Source organism: Aquila chrysaetos, chromosome 25, assembly GCF_900496995.4.
Source record: "Aquila chrysaetos chrysaetos chromosome 25, bAquChr1.4, whole genome shotgun sequence".
NCBI classification, from domain to species: domain Eukaryota; kingdom Metazoa; phylum Chordata; class Aves; order Accipitriformes; family Accipitridae; genus Aquila; species Aquila chrysaetos.
This window is the reverse complement of record NC_044028.1, coordinates 18,059,905-18,085,781: the sequence shown is the minus strand read 5'-3', so window position 1 is coordinate 18,085,781 and position 25,877 is coordinate 18,059,905. Positions and strand designations below refer to the sequence as shown.

Here is a 25,877-nt window from a genome sequence, read left to right as displayed (position 1 = left end):
CAAACTTTACCTCCATCCCAACCCTGGCACCCACAGGCCAGCACAGCTCTGGGCGCATCCCCCACGGGTCCCCAGTCCCTCCAGCACTGGCACCTGCCCCAGCACAGAGCACATGCTTACCTTGCACTGGCACCGCTTACCTTGAACTGGCACCCTTTACGTGACGTGCACAGCGGCACTCGGGCCAGGCGCTCTGTCCCACAGCGTGGGGTGTCCCCAGGGCCCAGCCCTGCCACGGTCCCCACTCCCCTGGGCCACAGCTCAGCCCCACTCTGAGGGCCAGGGGAGCTCTGGGCTTCGCCCTGCCGTGGCATGGGGCTGTCCCCAAACCGGGGCAGAGGAGCTGGGAGGCAGCAGGCAGGGCGCTGTGCAGGCCGGCGATGCCGCGGTGATGCCAGCTGGCACGGGGCAGGCAGAGATGCCCGGCAGCGGGGTAATGCCCGGGCTCCTTCCTCAGGGATTGCTTGCGGCCGTGGGTGACCTCCCACAGCCCTGCCATGTGCATCGCCTGCCCCACACCTGCCCTGGTACAGCTCCGGCACCATTAATATGCACCACGGCACCTGGCTTGAACTCACCAGGGAGCACCCTGCATCCCGTCCCACCTTGGCATCACCTCCTCCACCCTGCACGGCGGCACCGGCCGTGCTCCCTCCCGGTCCCTGCCCCAGCACCCCTGAATGCCCCGGTTTGCCATAGTGGGAAAGATCTCTTCTCCCACCCCGGAGGGACCCCCTCACACACAGGGGAGCAGTCTGGTCCCATCCAGCCTCAAAGCAGAGGCCCTGGAGAGGTGCTGGGAAAAGCCTTTTCCCCAGCTGCGCCTGTGTTCCCAGTGCCCAGTGCCCGCGGCTGAGCCTGCAGAGACAGAAATAGCCGAGGGAAAAGCTGCCATGGGTAAACAGGAGCAGGCAGGGGAGGCGGCACAGCCCCGGGAGCTGCAGGCGTACAGCAGGGGGAAGGCAGCTGCAGGGAAGCGGGGACCCCCTAGCCCCGCATGGGGATGGGTACGCAGAGCCACAGCTCCCCAGGGGCACAGAGGCAGCCAAATCTTCCACTTCCAACTGCCTGTGAGATCCTGCCAGAGCGACACAGGGACCCACCACCTCCTTCCCTGCCTCTCCCCGCTGGCTGGCACTTGTTGCAGAGGCATCCGTGTCCCCAAGCACCAAGGAGCCCTGGGCCAGTCCTGAGCCTTGGCCCCCAGGACCAGGCTTCAGCTCCTGTCCAAAATCCCTGTAACTGCCCACAAACGGGATGGGCAGCCCGGGCCCTTGGGTTCTCCTCGCTCACAACGCAGCCAAGGGAGGCCCCAGGCTTTGCACAGCCCCGGCAGGGGCAAGGGGTCCCGCTCCCCAGGAGACGCAGGAGACGGTGTGCAAGCAGAAGGTGTGTAAAAATTTATTTTGATGTAGAGAACAAACCTCCTAAAACGGTATGGCTTTGCCAGACATGGACTGGTGTCGGGAGCGGGGTAAGACCACCAGACACGGGCCTGGCTAGCAGAGCCACGCGTGGTGGGCTTGGGCACAGAGAAGGGATACGGGAACACCAGAGATGTGGCCCTGGCAGTGCCATAAACCACGGGCCAGCAGCGGGTGGCAGAGCGGCTCCAGCACAGGCAGGGACCCCCCTCCCCCCCCATCCAGCCAGTGCTGGGGACCAGGCACCGGCAGGATAAGGGCACCACCCTGGGACTGCCCCCGTAAGATGCTGGCTGCTGCCCAGCAACTTCTCAACCCCCTCACTGGCTCCAGGCCACGATAAAAAGTTTAAATAGACAAAACATACAGAAAAGCAGCTCCAGCTGTTACCTCAGTGCTGCCCCACCAGCTGCCTGCAAAGAAACCTACCCTGAGTGTGCTCAAAAAGCCTAAGAGCTAGTGTTACTGAGCCAGGACCTGACCCGGGCTCCCCCCTGGAAGGATGGGAGCCCAGGGATGGGTGTGAGCTGTGTGGGGGCCAGCACAGGCTGGCCTTGCTCTTTGGGACTCGGAGACAGGGACGTGGTGGGACTCTGGCCCCAGATTTGTGCTGAGCTGAAGTCACAGCAGCTGCCCGGCAGCTAATGCCGGCTCGGGGCAGGGGACAGGGGAGGAAAGAGCTTCCAGTCGTACCAGGAGATGCAACACCCAGAGCCTCGCACTCTGGGAGAGCCTCAGCACGGCCAGGGTGCTGTGGAGGGGACAGCAGGACAAGGGGCTTATGCCGGCGCATGGCACAGCGTGGCACCAGCTCAGGGATGGCACTGCCAGGAAAGGACTGCAGCCTGACACCCTCGCAGCCCTCTCCAGCTTACCAGGGCTCCTGGGGCCCTGAGAATACTGGCGGCCATGAATACTGGTGGCACAGGGAGGGGACAGGCCACACAGCCAGGCAGGGGAGGAGGGCAGATGGGCCGAGAGCCTAGCACACTGCAGGACTCCGAGTATTTTTATGCAGAAACAAGAGAGAGAAGGAGCCTGGGACAAGACCCTGGTATCACTCCCTCCCCTTGCAGCCCGGGACTGGGGGCTGCAGCCACAGTGTCCCAGCAGGAGGGGCCAGGAGTGACTCCAAAAACACAGGGGCTTTGGGGGGTCTAAGCGCCTGGCCCTCCACAGCTGCCTTTCCCAGCTCTGGCTGAGGGAAATAGGGACAGGGGATGGAGGTGTGCCCCAGGGGGTGAAGCCACGAGCCCATTCGACAGCTCTGCTGCTGCTGGAGGCACAAGGGGCTGTGGGAGTGCTGCCCCCCAGAATTGAGGGCACCAGCACAGCCCTCCGGGGAAGGGATGTGCCCGGCCCAACAGATACTGAAACACTCAATGTTTGAGCTTAAAAACAAACGTTAAAAAAATTTAACAGAATAAAAGATGAGGGTGATCCTCCAGCTGCCGGTGAGGCGGAGCCCCCAGGCAGAGCTGCCTGGCCCCTGCTGCCACGGCTGGGCAGGAGCCATGTGGGTGAGGAGGCTGTAGAGGCCGGCAGGGTTAGGCTGGCCGGTGCCGGGGGATCTATCCTGCTGGTGCTGGGAAGTCTGGTTTCACTGGTCCTGCAATCCAGGCTGGGGGGAAAGGAGGATTTCCCACCAGGGACCAGCTTGAGGCAGGGCCCCCCACCGGTCGTCATTCGGGACGGGGAGGCTGGTGTCACAGGGAGGACGGGGAGGAGAGCGACTCTCATTTGTTCTTGGCTAGCACGCGGTACAGCGTGAACCCTACCAGAGCAGTCACCGTGGCCCCCAGAGCCACCCGGAGCCAGAAGGACGCGGCTCCCAGCTCCACGGCGTTCAAGTGGCTGCAAGGAAAGAGAGAAGAGGCCAGTGAGTGAGGTGCACAGAGATGGCTGTACAAACGTCAAGCTCCCCCACAGCCCAGAGCGATTCCACCCCAAGCAGGGAGGTTGGGGTGTCCCTGGGGGGATGGATGGTGTCCACAGCACAGCTCCAGGCTGGGGGATACAGCCCAGCTGAAGGCAGAGAGCCCCAAGAGGCTCCCTGGCCCTGCAAGCCAGAGCACCCGCTGCCCAGCATCATCATCAAGCCAAACGAAGGCTCCCTGCCCTGCTGGTGGGACGGATGTGGCTCTACCCTCCTATGGTCTGGAAATAGCACACCAACACCTAAATAATTAGTACGAGCAAGGAGGTATGTATCTTCCTTTCTAGGTCAAGCTGCTTTTACAACTCAAAGTGCACTGAGACCCAGAAGCGGATGTGGGTGGAGACGCTGGCACAGCCAGGGACACCGACCTAAGGGCAGCAAGGGAAGGGGACCAGTGCTGCCCGAGCGTACACATTCCCTTCCTAAACACACGCTGTCCTGCATCAACGTGCTCCTCTCTGAGGAAGAAAGACATATCCATTATTCATTCTCCACTAAATCAGGGGAGAACAGCCAATCCCTGGCCCTCCATTACGCTGTTATTTATTTATACCACATACCCTAAGATATATTAAGAATATTTAAATTTTAATACTGCAGAAGAGAAAAAAAAAAAAGTGTCAGCTCTAAAAATAAAGTTGTTTATTGAAAAGAAGCTAGAGGGAAAACCACTCACTAGTAATCCCATCCTGTCTTCCAGCGCACCCACACGTTCTCCCCGGGAGGGCTCTGCCCCCAGCGTTGCACCAACCCTCAGCTTTCAGCCCCCTCCGCCCCTCAAGCAGAGCGATGCCACACGCAGACATGTTCTCCTTCCCAGATGTCCCCTCACTGCCCATGACCAGCCTGGCTGCCTCTCTGCCCTGTTACCCAGCCCCTTTCAGGTGCGGTTCCTTCCCAAAGGGAGGCTGTGCGAACAGAGGTCTTGCTTCACTGACCTCTTTTTCAGTCTGATCCATCTCATCAGGAGAAAATAGCTGCCACCCCGTCTCTGCAGGCCTCGGCAAACTAGGCTGGCTACTCCCCTTCAGCATTTTTTTATCTTAGGCTTCAAAAATAAAAACTCCTGTGGCAAGATCTAATAAATCTGCCAGAGACACACACAAGGCAGAAGAGAGCCTCCACCCTCTCCAAGCAGGGGAAGAAGTGGCCTTTTTGTTTCAATTACTTGCATGAACAGATGACACCAAGAGCTAGAGAGAAACCAAACCAAAAGCAATGTGGCAGAGGCACAGCTCGGACACAGCCCCCCTCCCCAAGCTCTGCTCCCAGCCAAGAGCCCCCTCCGCGGGAAGGATACTAACGGGAAGGTGGCAGCGGTGGCCAGCTTGGTGTAGACGGTGGTGCTGGGTGGACCCTGGCTGTGGCAGGAGAAGAGGAAGGGCGGCGGGAGGCAGTGCTTGTAGCAGAACTCAGCAGGGGAGAGCCCAGGCTGCTGACTTGCTTCTGGCAGGTCTGTCTTGGAGGCCACGAAGACGCAGGGGATCTGGCTGTCCATATAGTGTTGCTGCAGAGACAGGGAGAAGTCCCAGCAAGGGGTAAGCAACCAGCCGCTGGGAGATGCGGGGCTGCCACGCAAAGGCTGAAGTCCCATAGGGCCCCTGCCAGCTACCTTATAAATACCGGCACAGTAGCTGAAGGATCTGGGGTCGCTCAGGTCATAGATGAAGCAGGCGACATCGCAGGCTGTGTCCGACGGCTTCACGAACTTCGTGTCAGCGCTGACCTCATACAGCTGGGGCGGGAGGGGAAAGGATGCGTGGCACAGCACTGTCTCAAGGAGATCGGCTGTTTCTCACACTAGCACACAGACTGTGCCGGCGTGACTGGAGCCACAGCCCAGCCCAGGGGTGACGGGATGGCACTGCAGCAATATGGGGGGACGCAGCCCTGCCCTGCTGCCAGCCAGACACAGCAGTGATTCCCTCCTCTCCCTGACTTACTATAAGGTACTTTTCCTGGCCGTTGACCTGCACCGTGTTGATCACGTAGAGGGATGGCTCTCCTGGGTTCTCCCTCTGGGCCTGCCACCGAAGAAAACACCGTCTCAGACAGCAGGGAGTGAGAGCAGTGCTTGGGGGAGGGAGAGCATGTCACACTGCCCCGAGGCCCTGTGGCGTAACAGCCACCTGAAGGCCAGCTGGCGCCTGCCATGAGATGCGGGGCTGTTCGTAACAAGCAGGGAAAGCCAGCATCACCTCGGGGAGATACAGCTGCCCAGGAAAGGCATAGCCCCTCCAGATCCTCGGGACAAGCAGAGGGAGTGGGCACGCTGCCTTAGGCAAAATTAAGGATGCAAGTGCCACAGCAACCGGCACCACTGGCATGGAGTGGGGTGTGAAGCCCTTTGCCGGGACACTGGGGCCTGGCCGTGGGCAGGGAGGTGCCATCACACGGCAGATCACTCAACGGCCTCACGGCTCTGCCTCCTGCTCCGCCAGGACACCCTGCTGCAGCGTGGCCGGAGAGGGGAGCAGCGACTCACCGCGAGGCTCCTGCCGAGGAAGGCCTGCAGGAAGGCAGACTTGCCTGCGCCCCTGGCTCCCAGCACCTTGCAGAGGAAGACGTTTCTCTGGGTCTGGCCTTTCTCCAGGTCGATCCTCTTCTCCCGGGTCACTGGCAGGAGAGAGGCTGGGTGAGCGAGAGGAGGGACCTGAGCCGTGACAGGAGGGGAGGGCATGGCCGTACCTGTGAGGGCTTGTGTCTGGGAGTCCTGCTCCGAGAGAATGGGGTAGCCCAGGTAGCCCAGGCACTCCAGGCAGTGCCGCACATCCAGGTAAGCCACGAGCCTGGAGAGACAGAGCGCACCGGGAAGCCGAAAAGGTCAGCAAGGGCTAAGCAATGTGACTAAAGGCGAGGGAGAGGGACTGAGCTTACGTCCACTGGCAGAGGAATCCATGCAGGGAAAGCAGGCCTTTATCAGTGGTGCATACCGTGTTGTAGAGCTCGGGGCCCCAGGGCACACAGGGGAAGACACTGAAGAAGTTCTGCAGCTCTATGGGTGACAGGGCTCCGTCCTGGTCCTGCCAAAACAAAGGGGAGTCAGAAGATGAGGCAGGACACAGCCCGTGATGCAGCAGTAGCTCTCTGCAGTCATACCAAGCGTCGGGGTCCAGAGACGGTCCCCGGCACACAAGCCACCCTGCTTGCTGCTGCAGAATGACACAGGGATGCTTTCAATGGCAGAAATCAATTGCGAGCAAGCCCAGAGCTGCATGAGCGTGCAGAGAGCCTGTGCCCCAGGGACTCCCATCACTGCACAAGAGACAGGCCAATCCTGCTCTACAATTGCAGCTGGAACCAGTGCCAGCCCTGCTACCAGGCAGGTCCTGTCCACACTCGCCCTGCAGCCCTGAGGTTCCCTGGGGCCAGCCACCCCGCACCAGCCTGCATCGATCCAGCCTGGCCTTCCACACTGCAGGGTAACTAACCCAAGGTCTGTGTGCGGCCGCTGGGCCACTGGCCGCCAGCTAGCAACATGCCAAGGCAGCATCTTCAGGCTAGTGTGCCGCAGGGCCATGCCACAAAGGATCTGCCAGCACCCAGACACACAGGGATGGGCATCGACTCTGTGCTGTCATTCCCTGTGGCCACAGAGCTGCCGTATCCCATGTGCACACCAACATCTGAATAACTAGTCCGAGCAGGTGCATGCTGATCCAATACATTCTCTTCTCCCACTCTCCAAAGAGCCAGAGTACGGCACTAATCAGTTGCTTTCTCTCCCTCTCTCCAGCCTGGCACCCCCTCCACAGGGCTGGCAGCCGTGCGGATGCTTGTGCTTGGTCGTGGCTCCAGGCCAGCAGCTGTGCCCGCTTTCCCTGCCATCCTGCATGCTGCAGCCAGGCACTACGAGGGGCTATGCCGGTTTGATGTTAACTCAGACCCATCCCCTGAAGGCCCAAACTTATTGGCTGCCCTTTGGTTAAGGGTAGTGACCACAACCCCATGCCCTCGACACCCTGTTGCCATCAGACCACCTACAGCTCGCTGTGACCACCTCCTGCTCCCAAAGCCTCGGCAAGAAGCTGCAAAAGGAGCGCTCCCTGGAACAGAGGGGTGGACAGGAGAGCAGCTACGCCCAAGCATGCAGGCCTAGCAGAAAGCGTCCCCTCCCCAGGCAGCTCCACCACGCACTGCCCACCTTGTCATGCTTCTCAAACAGCCGCTGCAGGAACTGGTAGCCCAAGTGGTTGAGCTCTGTGGAGCAGCCAGGGGGAAGGCGGAACCTGTCGGAAGAGACCCAAGTGAGCCTCCTGAAGCCCCGAACAAAGGGCAGTGTGTGAGTGGGTCTTTGGCCAACCCAGATCTCGCCCAGAGGACACAGCTCCCCACTCCCTCCCTGCTCAAGGCCAGCGGTTGTCTGCAGGCCTGGCTATTCCTTGACACAGCCCCCTTGTTTTGGGGAGAAGCCCTCAAGGATGCACAGTGGCCTCTCCTCGGTACATCCACACTGCCCAAGCAGCCAGGGAGATGATGTAGCCCTTGCTCTGTCTCGTGCCCAGGGCTTCAGTAGGGCACAGCGCTACCCCCGGGGTGCTTTCCACCAGCACGGGTCCTGTCGCCTCCCCGCGCAGCCTGCTTGCTGCCTGGGGAGAGGACGAGGCAGCTCACAAGCCAAACCCTTTCATTACTGCCAGATCACCACCTCCGGGGTGGCAGGGAGGAGAGAAGAGACAGCAGCTGCAGAATCAGCCGGGAGGGCTATGCTGACAGCTCGTTGCTCCCAACAGAGTCATTCTGCCTCAGCTCAGGCAGAGACAGAACAGCCTTCAAAAACCCCTTGCTGATGTCAAGGGAAATCAGGGACAGTCCTTCATTCCCCACCTCTTTGCCTGCCTACATCAGAGCCAGCAGCACAGACAGCAGCTCCAAGGCCCATTGTATTCATCGCCAACCCCACATGTTAGCTCCTGCCCACAGGCGAAGATGAGGAGCACAAACCTGACCATGAGCTAAGGGTGAGGATTCAGCCTCAGCTGAGGAACGCAGTAGACCCCAGGGTGCAGAAAGGAGCCAGCAAAGGTGCTGGGGAGCCCAAGCTGCACACCACAGGGATATCACACCTTGCCCGCCCCACTCCATGGCAGGCTACGCACTGTGGGTAGAGATAGTCATCTGTCAGTGCCAGCTCATCATCGTAGCCGAAACGGCGAAGGATGGTCCAGGTGGTCTCGTGCCGGCCCCTCTGGATGAAGAGTGTGTTGAGGAAGAGGAAGCCTGCAGGAGAGATCAGGCGGCTCAGACACAGTGGGGCCAACCAAGCACTCAGCCTCAGGGATCCACTCCTCGGGACCACGCTTTCCCTGGGAAAACAGGCTGCTTGGACAGGGAGCTCTAGTAGCCACAGCAGGCTCAGGCTTGCTTTGACAAGAGGGACTAATTAGGCTTCGAACGAGAGCCGAAAGCCTCTGCCCAAGGACAGGGCCCCTCACAATGTGCTGAAGGAGATGGGTCCCTCCATCCCTTGCTGGGATGGAGCATGGAGCCCTTGTACCATTACCATTCAATGTCAGGCCGTTGTCCTGCACCCCGTCTGTGGTGTTCTTCCACACAACCATCTTTACGTCCTCCAGGGCTTGGGGAGCCAGTGGGTTTCCAAAGCAGGACTTCTACCTCCCAAGAGAAAGAATGTCATTGTCAGCAAAGCATACAGACAGCACAACCCTCTGTCTCTGCCAGCATCCCTCTCCCCTGGCAAGGAGACAGCGTTTCTAGGAGAGAAAATCCACCCAGCTCAGGGATCACTTCCTTAGACCCTGACCAAACTCATGTTCCTCAGCATCCCAATGAAGTATGACTCTCAACATCTCCAGAGCCTCCTCCTCTTCCTACAGCAGAGCAAACTCGGCCCAAGCTTAGTGAAAATGGAAGACCTGTGGATCCCCACATGCTCAGAGATGCACTCTATGGTGCTTCAGCTGTGCAACAGCAGATGTACTGAATGCAAACAGGACAGCTGTGTCAGGACAGGGCAGCCTTTCTGCCTGGTACTGGAAGGAAAAGGGACCCCAGGGGCTTTCCACAAGGGACTGGGGATACTTAGCTCCGCAGCCAGCCCTACCTGGAAGTAGTTGAGTTCATCATCACTAAGGATCTGGTTGTTATCCTGGTCCGAGAGGTTGAAAATCCGGGTCAGCGCTCGTGCACACGCAGGTTTCAGCTGCAAGGGACCAACCACGGTGACAAAAACAGGGCATCACCTTCAGCCTGGCTCTTCCTCCTGCCTCCTGAAACCCCATGCGCAGAGGGGTTCCCTTCCTGCACTGGCTGGGAACACGGTCCAGCTAGGCCAGTACCACAGCCACCTTGGAGGTGGGCGTCAGAAGCAGGACAGCCCACAGAGAAGTTTTCTCCTGGACCCTTCCCACCATGGCTAACACATGGTCTGGAGCATGAGGGCTTCTGCCCCAACACGCCCCAGTCCTTGCAGATCTCTCTGGCCTGGATACGCTCGCTGGCTGCTCTGAGCACAGGAGATGTGTGCTTTCCCCTTGTTCTGGCTGCATCGGCCCAAACTCTCCACCCTCCTACCCAGGGGCAAAAGCACAGCAAGAGACCAGAGCGCTGTGAGGGGAAGGAGACTCCTCCAGGGGCTGTGAGCAGTGCTTCCTACCTGCTTCTCCTCTGGGTCGTAGAGGGGAGCGGTGGGGTGCAGCACAGCTTTCTGGGCATAGTAGAAGAGCTCAGAGATGTTCTTGAGGTTCTTGGCAGAGCACTAGGAATTTAAAGGAAGAGACCTGGGATCAAAGCCCTGTGAGCGGGGACAGGCAATGGTCTTGTGACAAGGGGCAGAAGGAAGACGATATGAGCTCCCTGAGTCAGACAAGTTGCTCATCAAAGCACAGAGCAATGTCTGTCCACCATTAGGAAAAAACAAAACGGAAACCTCCTGCTCATGCTCTGGCTTTGCTGTGCCTGTTCCATAGCCCCTGACCCAACAATGGCTGCACGTAGCTCCAAGACCAGTTACAGCTAGAGAGCCGGAGTGGGCAGACACTGAAACCCACTCCCTGCAAGGAACGCAAAGGACAGAAAGCCTAAAGCACAGGCCTTCAAGACCCAGACAGGGGTTCTTCTGCAGAATGCCATTAGCAGGGCAGCTCTCCACAAGCACGAAGGCTCCCTGGCTTACACCAGACAAGCACTCCTACCCCTCAGGAAGGCTTTGCAGAAACCCTCCAGTCCCCTCACCTCCACACAGGTCTCGATCTCTGAGAACTGGTTCATGATGGGCAGGATGACATCCATGGAGCTGCCCACCTGCAGGTCAGACTTGTTTCCCACTAAAATAATGGGGATCCTGGGGAAGAAAGACAGTGTCAGAGAGCACAAGTGAAGCCACCCCTCTCTCGAGCTCAGCACTGCCCCAGCCACACATGCTCCGAGGCAGCAGGCCGGGGAGCCTCCCCACCCTCCTCCACAAGGTCCACAGCAGCTTTCCTGCCTCCCACGGCTGGGAGCATCCATCTGGAGAAACAGACTGCCTGATCCCGCTTACGCTTTCACCCAGCAACAGTACGTTCACGAGCCTTTAATCCAGCACAGCAGCCTTCTGCCTAAGTGATGCACACACAGATTATGGCTTCTGTGCTCCCGTATTCCCTGGGCAGCTTCCTCTCCCTGCCTGGCTGAGAAGTGTACAAGGGAGGAATGAACCCTCTCCCGTGGCCCTCTGCCTCGGCTAGATCTGCGAGGGAGAAAAGTCCCCATGTTCTTCTGCTACAAGTGGTCTAGGCACAAGCCACAAAGTTGGTTTGATCTCAGTAACCTCAGGAGGAGGCACGGGTGGTGGGCACCCTGCAGCCTCCCAAATCCCCCAATTCTGCATCCACGGACCACGCCGCACACGGTACCTGGAGCCCTTTTCAACTCCCCCGTTCACCATGGGGATCCACTTTGTGCGAATCTGAAAGGCAAGCACAGGAAAAGGCCTGTCAGCGCAGCCTGGGGAGGGAGAGGCAGCTCCCAGCACAGCTCCCAGCGCAGGCGCCGCAGCAGTCAGCAGGGCCCTGCAGCCATCTGCTCCCCGGCATTCCCCCGCACCAGCAGGCAGAGCAGACCCAGGGATGCTGGATGCCAGCAGAAAGATGTGACAAGCCTGCTGCCCCCCAGCACGTGACGACAACAGCCGACGTGGCAGCAAGCTTGGACTGCGCTCAGCCTGCCTCTGCTTGCAGGGGTCTGGAACCTCAAATCCTCTGCAGGGTTGGGGGGCATCAGTACTTGCCCACGCCAAAAAGCCCAGGCAGCCGGTTAGGACCCAGCGCTGGGAACCCCTTCCCCTCTGGTGCTGCTCTGCCGGAGCGGAGCTGCTCAGTGCTCCGGTGAGGGACCCATTACCTTCTCGATCGTGGCCTCCTTGGTGACATCGTAAACCACGCAGACCACATTAGCCTGCAAGAGAGAAGCGGCAGAGGTTGGTGAGCGAGGGTCCCTGTGGTGCACCCACCGCAGCGGGGAGGCAGCCTGAGCCTGAGGCACAGCCCTGCCACAGCCATCAGGCCGGCCCCGCGGCCAGGCAGCTCCAGCCCCACGTGCCGCTGTCATGCTTGCACTGAATGCCGTCAGTAGCGGTTGAGCGCGCGTGAGCGTGCACACGTACACACAGCCCTCCGACAGCAACGACTCGCCTGCTCTCAACACGAGCTCTACAACGGGCTGCTTGAAGCAAAGACTGGCTCCTCTGCTTCGGGAGCTGCCACGAGCACATCTGCCTCCATGCCTGACTCCCCGGTTCCCTGCTCCCACACCTCACTGTCCCCCTCGCGATGGCTCTGCCCGTGCCCTGTGCTGGGCCGGCGGCCGCTGCCCTCCTCCCCTCCCTGACCCCGTGCAGACAGCGCTGACACCAATGCTTTATTTGAAGCAGACAGGAGGGATCACTGGCCCTTTCAGGAGAGAGTTTAGTGCTAATCCTGACGACACACAAGGGTTTAGGCAGGATTTCCTGGAGCCATTTTAAGCTTCTGTATACTCTTACTGTCTGGGTGGAGGGAGCAGGACCCCTGTGCCCACCAGCCCACCTCCTTGGCCCTTAGCCACCGAGGTGGAGAGATTGAATAGCTTTGCTCCCATGAGATGCACAGAGAAGAGACAGTTTTATTATCCACTATCAAGAGGTCCTCCTCTGCGCAGAGCCGAGGTTAATCCCACGGCAGAGAAGAGCAGCTGGGCCCACCACAGCCGGACAGCTGGATTATTCCTCCATGGCTGCTCCGAGGGACGTGGGAGCCCTCATCCCTCCCTGCCCAGCACTCCAGCTTCCAAACCAACTCCTCTGTGCCACTGCTTCATCAGGCAGCCACAGGGACCTAATGTAGGGAGCAGGGGGGTCTTGCCCAAGCTCAGCAACTGCTTCTCCCCTCTTCTGAGCTTGTTGGGAACATCCCGAGGCTAACAGCATATCATCTGCTCAGCAGCCTACTCCACCTCCTGGTGGGCAGCGAGCTGCCCCCCACTGCTCTCCTTCTGGAGGCTCCCCGGAGGGCCAGGACAAGCCACATACAACAGCTTACAAGACAGAGAAGGATTAAACAAACCTCTAAACAAACCGATACCACTAATCCACAGATAACCAACTGCCTGCACATCTCCAGGCAGCTAACAGGGAGTGCAACAAGCCACGCGTCACTCACCAGCTGCAGGGCTACAGGCACCATAGCCTCCTGTCCCGCAACACCCCCGTCCAGCCCCACTCACCTTAGCGATCTCCTCCTGCAGCTCATCCTCCGTCTGCTCTGACTCTGGATGGAGAAGACAGCCGTCACCAACCGTCCCCGGCAGCGGGGACCCCTTCCCACTCCCCTCAGCTGGGGAGAGAAGGGGAAAAACGAGGCCGGCAGGGAGCGAGGAGGGACAGGGCCCTACCTGAGTAGTCCACTATGTGTGTGGGGACCTTCTCAGGGGTGACGTCAGCCGGGATCGTGATCTCCTCCGCTCGAGGGGGCACCTGCAAAGCCAGCAGACTCTGGTCCAGCCAGCCGTGCCAAACGCAACCGAGAGGCTGGGTGACAAGGGACTTCAGATCCCAGCATGACCACTACCCGGCGCCCTCCCCTGCCAGGGTGGGATGAGCTCCAGACCACAGATCGCTCTTGGCCCACTGGGCTGCAGCCGCTGCTGTGGCTCACCACAGCGTCCCCGTGGTGAAACCTCCAGCCACCTCCCAGCCCCAAGCCCCTCCTCGAGACACAGCTCTTGATGGCACCGAGTCCTGCCGGGGTAGCCATCTTTCAGACAAGTCAGCGCTGCTGGCCCTGCTACAGCTCTGGAGATAAGCCCTCAGCACTCCCCCAGCTCTCTGGCCTGACCTCTTGGCAGCTGGGAGAAGCACTAAGCTGATTGTCCGGGCTTTGCTGTGAGAGCACGGGAAGGTGTGCGGAGCCGATCCTCCCCCAGGCGCCCAGAGCTGATGCTTCCCAGTGCAAACGTCACAGAGGGCACCATCTGCTCATGGGCAGCGGGAGAAGCCACCTGACAGCACAGGGCAAACATGCCCAGCCAGACCGATCCCGTTTCCCTATCCAAACTATGATGGGACTGCGAGCCACTGAGATGGAAGCTCCAAAGGGCACGGGCAGGCAGGCTGGATGCTGCTCCTCACAGATAGCCCAGCTCAAAGCACCAAGCCCATCTCCAGATGGGCACAGAAGGGCAGGGAACTTGGCTCAACCCCTTCCAAGGGCTCTGTGCCAATGCCACCGTAGTGAGGCCAGAGCTGGAGAGCAAACGGCCTTGCCGCACGAGGCAAGGCTGGGCCCCAAGGCCCACTATCCTGGTGGACACAGAGACCCCCAACTGCAGCGTGCTGGCTGCGGCTGCAGAGAGCAGGGCCCTGGGAGGTACCTACACCCCTTGCCAGGGCAGATAGGGCCCCAACTCAGGGATCAAAGCCCAAACTGGAGAAAACACCATTTCAGCAGAAGTTCCACATGGTCCTCACAGGCTTAAAATCACACAAACCAGCCCCGTGGCTGTCACCAGCACCCAGGGAGCTGTGTGCACCTCCCAGACACCTCGCCTCCGGGTAATGCCACTCGGGACAGAGCCGTCCCACAGATGCCTGGCTGGGCACCCAGAGAGGGGGCCCAGGGGTATCATCGTCCCCCTCACACTCACCTCTTCAGGAAATTCCTCGCCCACCAGAGCCATGATCAGAGATGTCTTCCCCACCTGGGCTAGGAAAGTAAGGGAAGACGTTGGCACCGGCTCGGCAGAGCCTGAGTGGGCCGCGGGCAGTGGCCGGCCTCAATCACACCTGCGGGACCCGGGGCGGCTCGGTCCGACGGTGAAGGGGACGTCGGTGTCCTTGCCCTGCGGGAGACCTCGGGGCGGAGGCCGGTAAAGCGGTGCGGCGCTTCAGCCCGACTCGCCCACGGCGAGGAGCCCGGGGCTGCTGGAGGGAGCCCACGGCAAGAGCCTCGCCCGCAGGAGCCGCCAGAAACGGGAGCCCGCGGGGCTGGCAACGGCGGCCGGAAGGCACTGCCACCGTCCACAGTGGGGGACGCGTCTCCCGCGCCGCCAGCTCCCCCCCACCCCGGGGGCCGGGGCCACGGGCAGGCCCGGCCGTTCCCCCCCGGCCTCCCCCGCAGGCGAAGCCCTCCCGGTGCCGGGTGGCACCCTACGGGCTCCGGGCCGCCCGGAGGGCCCCGGGAGCCCACCCCCCCGCCCGCCTTACCCTCCCCCAGCAAGAGGATGCGAACGTCCCGCTTCATGGCGGCGCCGCCGCCGCCGCTCCCGGGGCCGCCGCCGCCACCGCCGCCCCCCCACCACTTCCGGCCACACCAGCGAGCGGCGGCGCAGAGCGGCGCGGGCAGAGTAGCGCCCCCTGCCGAGCGGGGGCGGCGCGCAGCACTCCCACACCTCCTGCCTTCCGCTTTCGATGTTTTATTAACAAGAAACATAAACAAAAAAAAAACAAACCAAAGGAAAAAAAAAAAAAAAACCAAACGCATCCCGCGACCGCCCGGGCCTGGCCTGCGGGCCCGCCGCCGCATCCCACCCCAGCAACCCGCGGCTGGGGCCTGGTTGAGGCCTAAGCCGGGGCCTCGCCTAGGAGCTGGGGCCTGGCCCCAGCCTTCCTCCCGCGCTGGAGAAGTGCTGCTGGTCCATGGGGGCCTGCGAGCTCCCAGACGAGGACGGCGCTGTGGGAGGCCGTGAGGAGTCGGTGGCCGGAGGGGGAGAAGCGGCAGAGGTGGACTGTGTCGTCATGGCCAGCGTAGTCCTGTGCATCGCTGGCGGGGCAGCGCAGCAGCCTGAGGAGCCGTTCTGTGGAAAGGAGGCAGCTCAGTGCCAGGGAAAGGAGGCTCCACGGCCATGGGGCTTGTCCCTGCCAGGAGCACCAATTCCCAGTTGCGCCCCTGGGCCCTCTCACTCCTGCTGAGCTGCGAGTCAACGAGCTGAGCAACAGCGGACAGCTTCTTGCCAAAGCAAGCGGGCAATTAACAGCAGCTCTGCTGTCTCACACCCACCCAAAGCACCTGGTCCTGGGCTCAGCAGGTGCCCCACAGCTCTGGGGCAGGTGTGGAGCTCACCCCGCTCTCGAGAGCCGCTGTCAGAGCGGGATGGACATAAGTGCTGCCTCCCCAGGCAGACACAAACAGCTACAGGAGCAAGGTGCCCTTGACCGGAGAAGGGCGCTGATTGTCCCCCTGCTGTGGGAAGGTCCCTTCTGCCTCTCAGGCTGTAGCTCACACAGCCACAGAGATGAAGACAGCCCATAACCCCAGGAAGTCATTCGAGTGACAAATCCTGCTCATTGACAAACAGGATTGAGCTCATGCATCTCATTTCTGACCTATGAGTCTCCTGGAGCTTTCTCCTTGCCTGACACATAACCTGCCCGCAGTCCCAGAACCACAGCTCCCAGGGTCCGAGGATAGGGGCTGGTGTGTGTGCACATTAAAGGAAAAAGTACACTTGGTTTCCCCCCCCCACTAGCAGGAAGAAGGGGAGATCCCTCCCAACCAAAGGTGACCTGGAGACAAGGAAGCCTGGGCAACAGAGCCCACAGCACCCTTCAGTACTCACCGCCGAAGCCGACAGCCATGAAGCGCGCTGCCGGAGACAGGCTGAGCGATGTGGCAAAGTACGGCAAGGAGATCTTCTCAACTACCTATGCTCCAGCAAGAGATACACACCAACACCTCAGAAATGAGAAGGTGGAAGACCAGAGCTGCTGCAGTGACAGTTGTTAGGAGGCTAAAGGGCTCCTCTCAAAGGGGAGGCTAACATGCACAGCACGCCTCTCAGAGCTCGGAAACCTGCCAAAGGCATTGAGTTTCCAGAGGAGACTCGACTCAATGATTTAGAGACCGTTAGTGCTCCTGAAAGCAAACGCCTTCCCTTCCAGTCGGATGGAAAGGCAGCAGGGCAGCAGAAGGGACTGGCAGCCTGCCCAGACACAGCCAGAGGCAGGGGCAGGGCCCTGCCGCTTACCAGTTACCTGGGCCAGACTCTGGAGTTTCTGAGATGAAAAGCTGTTGCCCTGAGCAGCTGCTTGCCTAAGCCCACCCCAAACCTTCAGACTTGGCTTTACACACAGGGCAGCACTGCCTCCCCTCCACTGCACCTTCTTGGATGTGGCCACAGCCCTGCAGAGGCAGAGGAGGGTTCGCGCTGCCCTGGCAGGGCACAGGTGGATACCTGTTTCTTGCGCAGACTGTAAAACAAGGCTTCTTTCTGCATCCCAAAGCCAATGTAGACGAGGGTACCGTGTTCCCAAGGGCAGAAGGCAGCCAGGCTGGGCGGGAGGCTGCCGAGACCCTGGTGAGGGAAACCAAAGGGGACAAAATTGAGGCTAGCTTCTCCAGCTCGACCCAACAGTGAGGGACAAAAGGACAGCATGGAGGGACACCAGCCCTTAGGCTGCAGGTGTCAGAGCAGTGGCAAATTAGTATGATGGAGGCTGTTTCCTCCCTCTTGCATTGCCATCTCAGACATGCTCATGGAAGAGGAAGGAGCAACCACACACTGCCATGGAAACCTGAAGCAAATTGTTTGCTGTCATAGGAGCACAACACACGAGGGTTCAACAGGCTGAATTTCCATGGAGGCATTATTGCTACGTGGGCCTGAAGGTGGGATTGGGTTATGGACTGGCTTAACACAAGAAAATAGGGCCCAGAAGATAGATCTTTAGTAGTGAATGCAAGATCAGTCCTTCCCCTCTTCACTGTGGGGAGACCTGTAGTGAGTTTTCTTCATGGAGAGGAAATCCATCATTTTGGAAACAAACAGAAGAACCGCTGACAGAACCCAGCTGCTGTATGGGCCTGGATGGTGCTTGGCCCTGAGGGTGGCAGGCTGAGGCACCACCGCTTGCCCCCCCAAAAGACCCAGCTCCCTTCTGCATGCCATTGTCATGTGTACTGGGGACCATCTCCATGTCCTCTCCGATACAGACCCTCCTCCCTTTCTAGCAGATGTCCTGCTGCCCAAATTTCACACCTGGGTTGGAGCCAAAGAGTTTTGCAAAGCATCACAGACACACAGGGCTAGAGTACTTGGCTCTATGAACCCGTCACTGGGCTCCTGGCTCTGAATATTCATGCTCTTTGGGAGTGTCAAAGTTAGCAGCATGCTCATAATTAGGCCTCTCTTCCGTGTACTGTGCTCACTGCTGCCTGTGCTCTGTTTTGCATAGCACAGGGGTGTCAGCTCTTTGCAGATGCAGTTTTTGACTCCTCACACTTACAAAGTCAGTGCTTCCCGGCAGTAAGGCATCGCTATGATTCCCGCTGCCTTTCAACATGCAAGAAGGTGCATTAACAAGATACTCTACACACAGCAGAACTAACGACGATGACTTTCCTAAGCACAGACTTTGTCTTTGGCCCCGTCCCACTCAGAGCCTTGAGGCATCCTCCTCCAGCTCAGCTAGTGCAGAGACCCATGCCACGAGCAGGCAGGGGCTGGCAGGTACCATGCTCACCTTGGGGCCAGCGGGAGCCGGGAAGCTGAGCCAGTCGAGGAGTTCGCACTTGTCCTTCAGCCAGTCGGAGGCCCAGACGCTGACCCGCCGGTCCGAGCTGGTGGCCAGCCAGAGCTCGCCTCCTTCCACCCCAAAGTCGCGGTACTATGGAAGATAAATGCAACGCTGTGACTCTGGCAGTACAAAAGCTTTAGAGAAAGCTGCCACTAGAGCTAGCGTGGGGCAGGAGCTCATGGGAACACAGGCCTTATGCCATAGGGGATCGACGCCAGGATTAACCTCCATTTGGACAGTGCTTAAAGTCACTTATCACAACAAAATAGGACAAGGAAGCCGTGGTACCGGAACCAGTGGCACGCTCCAGGCTGAAAGCCTCGGTGGAAGAGGCTGCTGGGGGAGGGGTGAGTGCCTAGCCTGAGTGACACAGATCTCTTCCCCGGCCGCCCTCTGGATCTGTACATCTCCTAGGGGAGTGCTTGCAGATACCATGTGTCCCCTAACGATGTCCTTCACCTAAAACCAAGGAGAATCTCCTAATTCTAGAATTACCAGGGAACATAGCCTTGCAGCGTGGATGATTTCAAAGCCCGAGAACTTTGGCAAAATTATTCTTATTTCTGCTGCGCAAAGGAAAAAGACTCTCCATGAAGAGAAGGACAAAGGAGATGCTAAAACCATCACACTGCTGCACAACCAAGTCTTCCTAGCTCCACAGAGGAACTGTACAAAGAGCCAGATACACAGGAGGCCAGGTCGCCAAGGACCAAAGCGGGGAAAGCACACTGAGCCCTTTCTCAGGGTCACAGGGACTGAAAGCTCAAAGCCTGGGCTGCTCTCAAGGGATGCTGCTCTCCGAGAGCCTGCAGCACAGGCATACATCACATCTGTGTGCAGTGTGTCTACAACAGCCACCAAAGGTCCCGCCGCCTGCAGGCACAGCCTTGCTCAGGGTTGCACCTGCAATGCCTGCGGCTTTACCCCACTAAAGACATCCCTAGAAAAACTGAACAGAAGTTACTGGAGGGGATGGGGGCCCGAAGAGGAAAAGCAAGGGACATGGAAGCAAACTCACTGAGTGACCCAGGCATGCTGCTTCCCACAGCTGTGCAGTGACACATGGGGGACTCGCTCCTGCACAGCACCAGGACAGAGGGTGAGACCTCACCTGCTTCCTGGTGCACTGGAGAACAGTGATGGGGGAGCCTTTGTGGTCAGTGAGGATGCGGATAGTCATTCCAGTTCGAGGGCTGCTGACAGCAACGAGCCCATCCTTGCCTCCCGATAAGATCATTTCTCCTGTGGGCAGAGTAGAGAAAAGAATGGGACACTTCTTCTAGGAGAAGAAAAAGCCCATAAAAGAAAGGTCCAAGATCATGGGATACCAGTGTCCCAAAACACCCTGAAAGGCTGGGACCATCTCAGTCAAGGGCTGGGTGAGATGAGACATCTTAGACACCCACTAAAACACCACACTGAAGAACAGGCACTGCAGATTGTAAGCAGGAGGACACAAAGGAATGATGCTTGTACCTGAACCCTTTTGCTATACCATTGCCAATATACTTCCCGTGTCCCATTTACCACATGCTCAGCTGGCAGAGCTACCAAAGCTCATCAATACGAGTTCTCTGGCTCTCCCTGGCCCCAGGTTTTCGGGCAGGTCGCCAATACGGAGTGTGGCTGGAGGTCAGGGTAACCCAGGCACAACCAAGCCATGCTCCCTGAGGAAATGCCTCCACACTGTTATAACAGGCAGCCTCACCGTCTGTGGAGTAGGCAATTGCCGTCAGTGCAACGGCATGGGGGTGCATTTTCAGCTCCATCTCTGTCCTGGAAATGCTGAACACGCGGATGGTGCCATCGCTGTACCCTGCCACTACATGCTGGCTCTCAGCTCCCCACACAACGATGGGACAAGGCTTCCAGGCCAGGCACTGGCAGCTCTGCGAAGGAACCAGGGCAGAGACCAAATGACACAGTGAAGAGAGCAGGATTGTGCAATCGAGTGCACTAAAAGTTCCACCTGCAAGTATTTCTCCAGCTTTAGTCTACTCTGCGAGGACACAGCAGTCCTTGCAATCCCAAGCAGCGGACTGTGCCCTCTGCCAAGAGGAAGAGATTGACGTACTACAAACAATTACCTGGTTGAGCACCTGGAACTGTACCACCAGCTCCATGCTGCCCAGAGACCAAATCCTCACACTGCCATCTTCCCCGCATGTTGCGCAGTGAGTCTCGTCAGGACTGAAGCACACTTCGGTCACCTGCACCAAGAACGGAGATGGGGAACAGGGGCCCTACAAATGCCACAGCCTAGAGGATATCAGCTCCTCTGCCTTCTCATCCCACAGGACCCCTCTTATGGGAGACACCAGACAAGAAGCCCCAGATGTAAAGGAAGGTGGGGTGCTTTGGTTTTGTCCTTAAATCTTGGGCTGACAACTAGGCTTGTTTGTAATGGAAACCAGTAAACCTCACCCCAAAGCTAGGAACCCGGCACTACGCAATGTAGGTGTAAGTAAAATACCTTCTCTTGTACCATTTGAAATCTTTTTTCTGTAGCATAAAGATACCCCAAAGCAACAGCAAAATTCGAAACAGTCATTCTTCACCTGTTTGTTTGTTTTTTTTTTAGGCAAAGAAAACATTATCTAATATGAATGCCCAGCTAGCAAATGGAAGGCAGGCAGAAGTCGCAGCACTCAGGAATGAAGCCTTAGCGATTGCAAACTACATTCTTCTGCTCCAGCAGAAAGGCCCACAGCTGCTCCCAAACTGAGGCTCTTAAACACCTAATGCTAGGGTGGATGAGCTCAGACTTCTTGATGTTGGACTCCTCAGTGTGCATGTTTCTCTCTACACTCCTCCATGTCGTCCCGTCAGCACTAGCGAGGCCTGCAGCTCCCTGACCTCTCCCATGGCCAGACCAGGGAATGCTTCTGCAGCCACACGTTTCCCAGGGCATGGACAGCACACACAGTGCTCGCTGCTCTGTGGGACAAACCACTCCAGCCCAGCCCCTCTAACCTTGTTCTTGTGGCCGCTGATTAGTCGGATGCTTGTGCTCTCTGTCCAGTTGATGTACCACAGGGTTCCTGCCGTGGTGCCCACAATTCCCATTTCTAGAGAGTCATCGAAGGCTGCACTGACTATTGTCCCGTCAAGGGTGATCTCATATTCTAGCAGGACTGAGCTAGACCTGGAGGAAAGGAGGATGTGAGAAGGACTGGCTCAACTGTTGGAACAGCCACTCCGTCTCCTTTAAATGTAATTTTCTAATGAACCCAGTCATGTATTTGCAGCTAAATGGTACAACGAGGGGCTCCTGTACATTGAACAGTGACTACCATTGCATTTGCACTGAAACCATCTTTTTATAGGAAAGAAAGAAAACGGGATGCAATAGCGCAAGAAACAAAAGCAATGTATTTTCCCCAATTCTCTTAAAGGAGTTCCTACAAATCACTGACGCAAGCTTCAGGCATGATAAACTCCACTCATTTCCAGTATTAAGAGGGTTCAGCTACCTGTGGCAAAAATTCAGTAAAAAGATCCAGACAGAAAGAATCAGTAGTCACAGGATGGAGAGGAAAGCTAAGGGTGAAGAGCAACAGGAGCAGCGTGGTTGCAGGCACAGCCGATGTCTGTCCATGAAAAGCCACCTCTCAACAGGTCCTGGGAGCTGCCAGATGAGGGGAAGAGCATCTCAAGAGCATGGTGAGATGGGCGCGAGCACAGCGGGGACACTGGGGCCACGACCTCCTACCTGGCATCAGGACCTTTCAGCCTCAGCTCCTGCACGGCGGCCACCGCCCACAGGCGGATGCGTTTCGTGTTGCTGCCGCTCACCAGCCTGTTGCGCCGACACACCAGCACACCTGGGAGGCCACAGGGGAACACGAAGGGCACCCATGAATATCCACCGCTCTCAGCCATCACCCAAGGCGTGCTCCTGACAGCCAGGCCACTGATTCATTTGGGCAGGGCAGTCGGGTTCTTCTACAGCCCCGTACCCAGCATTTTTACAGACTAGAGGTAAATGCCCCAGGAAACCTAGGACACCAAGGAAACCCAGGTCACAGATCCATTGCCACCCCATGCATCTTGCATCTGACATAGCAAACTGGTTTTCTGAGCACAGCTGAAATCAGAGGTCTGCAAGCTCATTGCTCGTCTTTCCTAATAAGTTCCCTGTTACAGCCCTGACAAACACTCAGGGCATCTGCACCTACCAATCTCGCCCTCGTCAGCCTCCCACGTCATGAAGCAGCAATTAGTCTCGGTGTCCCACACACAGATCTGGCCTGAGTTGGTGCCACTATAAAGAAGAGTGTCGGCACCATAACAGAGAGAGGTCAGCTCCACCGGCCCTAACATGTCCGGGGCAGGGGCCCGATGAACCTGCTGGAGCACATAAAACAGAATTGTCAAAGAGAATACGGTGCTTACCTACCTTGGAAAAAAAAAAACCCTCCTCCTACCCTCAATTCATGCAGTTAATGCCTCAAATACAACTGAAAGCCACTCACAGCCAGCCAACATCATCTCACCAACAGAAATCATCAGCTCTTACAGACCTGCAGGGGCAGAGCCTCCATCGCACTCACCAGGGGCTTGGAAAAGAAGTCAGAGATGCTGAACAGAAATTTTAAAAGAAGGTAAAACTGAGGTTTACCTTGAGGTTGACATCAGATCCCTGCTGCTCCAACAGCCAAAACATCGTGGCTCCCTTCCCCACACAGGCCAGTTCTCTGTGAGAAAGAGGACTAAAAGCCACGTCATGGACTGGCTCCGAGATACAAGTCGATGACATGAGTTCGTAAGTGTAGGTATTCCACAGAGCAATGGTTTGATCGCTGTAGTCCCCTAGGTAGAACATGAAAGACAGCAGGAGGAAATCCTGCAGCCTCAGGATGCTTGCAAGCATACACACTGCACACATACATCAACTGTATCACTCCCTTGTCCAGTTGTTTGGAGACAACTGCGGTGAACACCATCCCAGGCACGGACATGGCTCCTTGCATGCTCAGCAAAAGCTGCACACGATGGGTCCTCATCTGAGTTGATATAAGTGGCCCAAAGCTTCATGCTAGAGGTTGTAGCAAATCTGGCCCTACAGCGGGGTCTGCAGCCAGTGTTTGGACCAGCCAATGGCTGGCACGGTAGGGATTTCCGCAGGCAGAGCAGGTTTTCTGCTGTTTCTACATCCTTAGGTGCTACTGCACACCTCAACTCATGCCCCACACAAGCCCTCCAGTGATACTGTGCACTCGAATAAGGAAGGGATGTTACCTCTGTTGAGGTCAAAGCTGAGATGGGAGCTGACATTAATGGAAGCCACCATATCTGGGTGGCAGCAGAAGGCACTGGCCTTGGTGATGGCAAACATCCCCAGCTCCCAGACGGCTCCGGAGGACAGTGCTGTCCTGCTGCCTTTCCTAGGCTCCAAAAGCTCAGTGGAGACTTTCAGCTTCTCTCTTCTCTGCAGCCCAGACCGGAGCTGAAGGAGGAGGGCTTCTCTCCCACGCTGCTCGATGGAGAGCACAAAGCTCTCTTTCTCTCCAGCAAAGCTTGCTTTTTTCCAAGGGCAGACTCACCAGCCCAGAGAGAGTGTATCGCCTGCTCCACAGGTCCTCTCTCATGCAAAACAAGAACTTACTAATTGCATATTTGTCCTTTAAATGTCCCCTGCCTAAACAAAACAGACAGCTTGAGCATCCGTCTTGTGCTGGCATCGCTGCCTGGCAGGAGGCTCACAGTTTGAAGCCTGGCTACTTCTATGCAATTCCACCTAAGCAGCAATAAGAAGTCCAGAAGAAGGCTTTTCCCTTTGGACACTATATATAGTAACTGCAAACTATTTAGATGGGCTTAACAAGCACTAGTGAGCCAGGAGAAGCAAGCTGTAACTTCAAGATAAACAAGCTAGCTGGGGCAATGAGAAAGAACTGAAAGGGAGCTGGGGGGAGCCCAGCGTTCATGCCTGTGCCTGAGATGCACAGGGTGCATGCTTCCCCTCGAAACCCTGCCAACAGCGCCCTGGAAACATGCTCAGCTGTATAGGGTGCGTGCTTCCCCTCGAAATGCTGCCAACAGCGCCCTAGAAGTATGCTTAGCTGCAAAGGGTACCTCTGCAGGCGGTCACTCCCAGGAGGACCCGAGATCACTTGCAGTTTTACACGCTGCATTATCCATTGTCCCAAAGCTACCAAGCAACAGCTTCATACCCACAAGCCTGGTACGTATCTCACAGGTATTACACATCTTCTTCCCATGAGCTGCCTACTCTAGGGTGTACTCCTGCACCCACACCTGGTGTTACGGGTGTACTCACCTAGGGTAACAAGGAATCTATCATCCCGAGAGAATGCCATGGCTTGTACTTGTGTCTTGTGATGGAAGAGACTTGCTGTGCAAACCCCATCCTGGACGTTCCAGATGCAGATCTGACAACAGGAGTCTCCATTCTTCTTTCCCGAGGCAGAGGCAAGAACCTAACAGAACAATGTGTTGTCACTGATACCTTGGTAAGTAGAGAACATTTCACTAGTTAGTTAGTCTTAGCAACTATTAGTCTCAAATTAAAGTGATGTGGTTGGCAAATGGAAAATTCTGAGAGAACCATCAGCTGACAGCAGGAGGGAATGGTAGCACCACCCAGAGGAAGGGAGCAGCCTTTACTGTCACACTGAACCAGCACAACGGATAGCTAGGCTCCAAAACCATTTATCGTATTTCCCTAACCCCAGGTCTCCATGCAGCAGGCAGAAGAAGGAACAGACAATTGGGATTTTAGTCTGTGATATTCCTTTAGCCCAAAGTGACACAGACAAAACCCAGCCCGGAGCAGCAGAAGTCTCTCCCACCTGGGCATCATAGCTGACAGCAAGTGTAGAGATCTCCTCTGCATGGCCAAGCCAGTGATTCTGTGATCCCGAGTGCAGGTCTTCAACCACAATGACGCAGCCACAGGTGTAGGCAAAGAAGCCTAGCAGAAAAGGAGGAGACGGGATGTTTTCATGTAAAGGCTTCACATACTGCACCCCCTACCTACCTACAACTCCTACAATTCAGGAAAGTTCTTTTTTTCAGTAATATGTAAAAACGGACTCTTCTACACAGCTTGTCAGCATCCTTCCCATCAGGTTGAGAGTGGAGTAAAATCTCGCTTCCCTTAACCTGAGCAAAGCAAAGCTGTTGGGCACCACTCCAGCCTGGAAAAAGGAGGCAAGATGGCCTTTGTGAGAGCTTTCCCTTCTGCTCTATCCACTCAGCTGAAGCCCGAGTCCGCCCATATCAGGTAATGTTTGCCAATAGCAAAGAACCGTCACTGGATTTTACCAATGCAAAGAACCCGCTCCGTACGCACACCTCCCGCCCCTCCAGAGCCTTCCCGGTGTACCTGTGTCTGGGTTCCACACCATATTCCCTCTGCCATTCCCATTGTAGCCGATCACTGCTTTCAGCTTCAAGACCTCACTGCCAGCTGGAGGACATAAGAAACTCTGCAAGAAATAGACACTGGCTTAAAATAAGCCCTAGAAGGATGGCCCAGTCAGGTACATTCAATGCCCAC

General features: G+C 57.4%; 2 protein-coding genes across 5 annotated transcripts in view; both read right to left on the bottom strand.

Moving 5' to 3' along the window:
• Positions 1-1,387: 1,387 nt before the first annotated feature.
• Positions 1,388-15,110, bottom strand: RHOT2 (ras homolog family member T2). Of its 4 annotated transcripts, none has more exons than XM_030001804.2 (19): positions 15,044-15,110; positions 14,485-14,543; positions 13,234-13,315; positions 13,066-13,109; positions 11,707-11,760; positions 11,220-11,272; positions 10,558-10,666; positions 9,980-10,081; positions 9,428-9,526; positions 8,867-8,975; positions 8,463-8,583; positions 7,508-7,592; positions 6,241-6,386; positions 6,052-6,152; positions 5,849-5,979; positions 5,307-5,387; positions 4,976-5,098; positions 4,668-4,870; positions 1,388-3,278 (listed from the first exon to the last, which is right to left on the bottom strand). In XM_030001804.2, the coding sequence occupies exons 1-19, from the start codon at positions 15,078-15,080 to the stop codon at positions 3,161-3,163; spliced, it is 1,857 nt and encodes a 618-aa protein (XP_029857664.1). In that variant the 5' UTR covers positions 15,081-15,110; the 3' UTR covers positions 1,388-3,160. The 4 variants fall into 4 exon arrangements, with proteins under 4 accessions (XP_029857664.1, XP_029857662.1, XP_029857665.1 ...); XM_030001802.2 differs by having other exon boundaries at positions 13,234-13,333; positions 15,044-15,095; XM_030001805.2 differs by having other exon boundaries at positions 14,485-14,538; positions 15,044-15,090.
• Positions 15,111-15,236: 126 nt separating this feature from the next.
• WDR90 (WD repeat domain 90) overlaps positions 15,237-25,877 on the bottom strand; it is a 32,059-nt gene continuing 21,418 nt past the window's right edge. Inside the window, exons 30-43 of the mRNA XM_030002395.2 lie at positions 25,704-25,806; positions 25,168-25,289; positions 24,636-24,795; positions 22,974-23,164; positions 22,531-22,699; positions 22,065-22,176; positions 21,326-21,497; positions 20,440-20,562; positions 20,061-20,241; positions 19,464-19,594; positions 18,299-18,442; positions 17,011-17,130; positions 16,396-16,480; positions 15,237-15,633 (exon numbers count right to left, since the gene is read on the bottom strand). Of these exons, the coding sequence (XP_029858255.1) occupies positions 15,401-15,633; positions 16,396-16,480; positions 17,011-17,130; positions 18,299-18,442; positions 19,464-19,594; positions 20,061-20,241; positions 20,440-20,562; positions 21,326-21,497; positions 22,065-22,176; positions 22,531-22,699; positions 22,974-23,164; positions 24,636-24,795; positions 25,168-25,289; positions 25,704-25,806 (2,046 nt within the window). The 3' untranslated portion in view covers positions 15,237-15,400. The remainder of the gene's footprint in view (positions 15,634-16,395; positions 16,481-17,010; positions 17,131-18,298; positions 18,443-19,463; positions 19,595-20,060; positions 20,242-20,439; positions 20,563-21,325; positions 21,498-22,064; positions 22,177-22,530; positions 22,700-22,973; positions 23,165-24,635; positions 24,796-25,167; positions 25,290-25,703; positions 25,807-25,877) is intronic.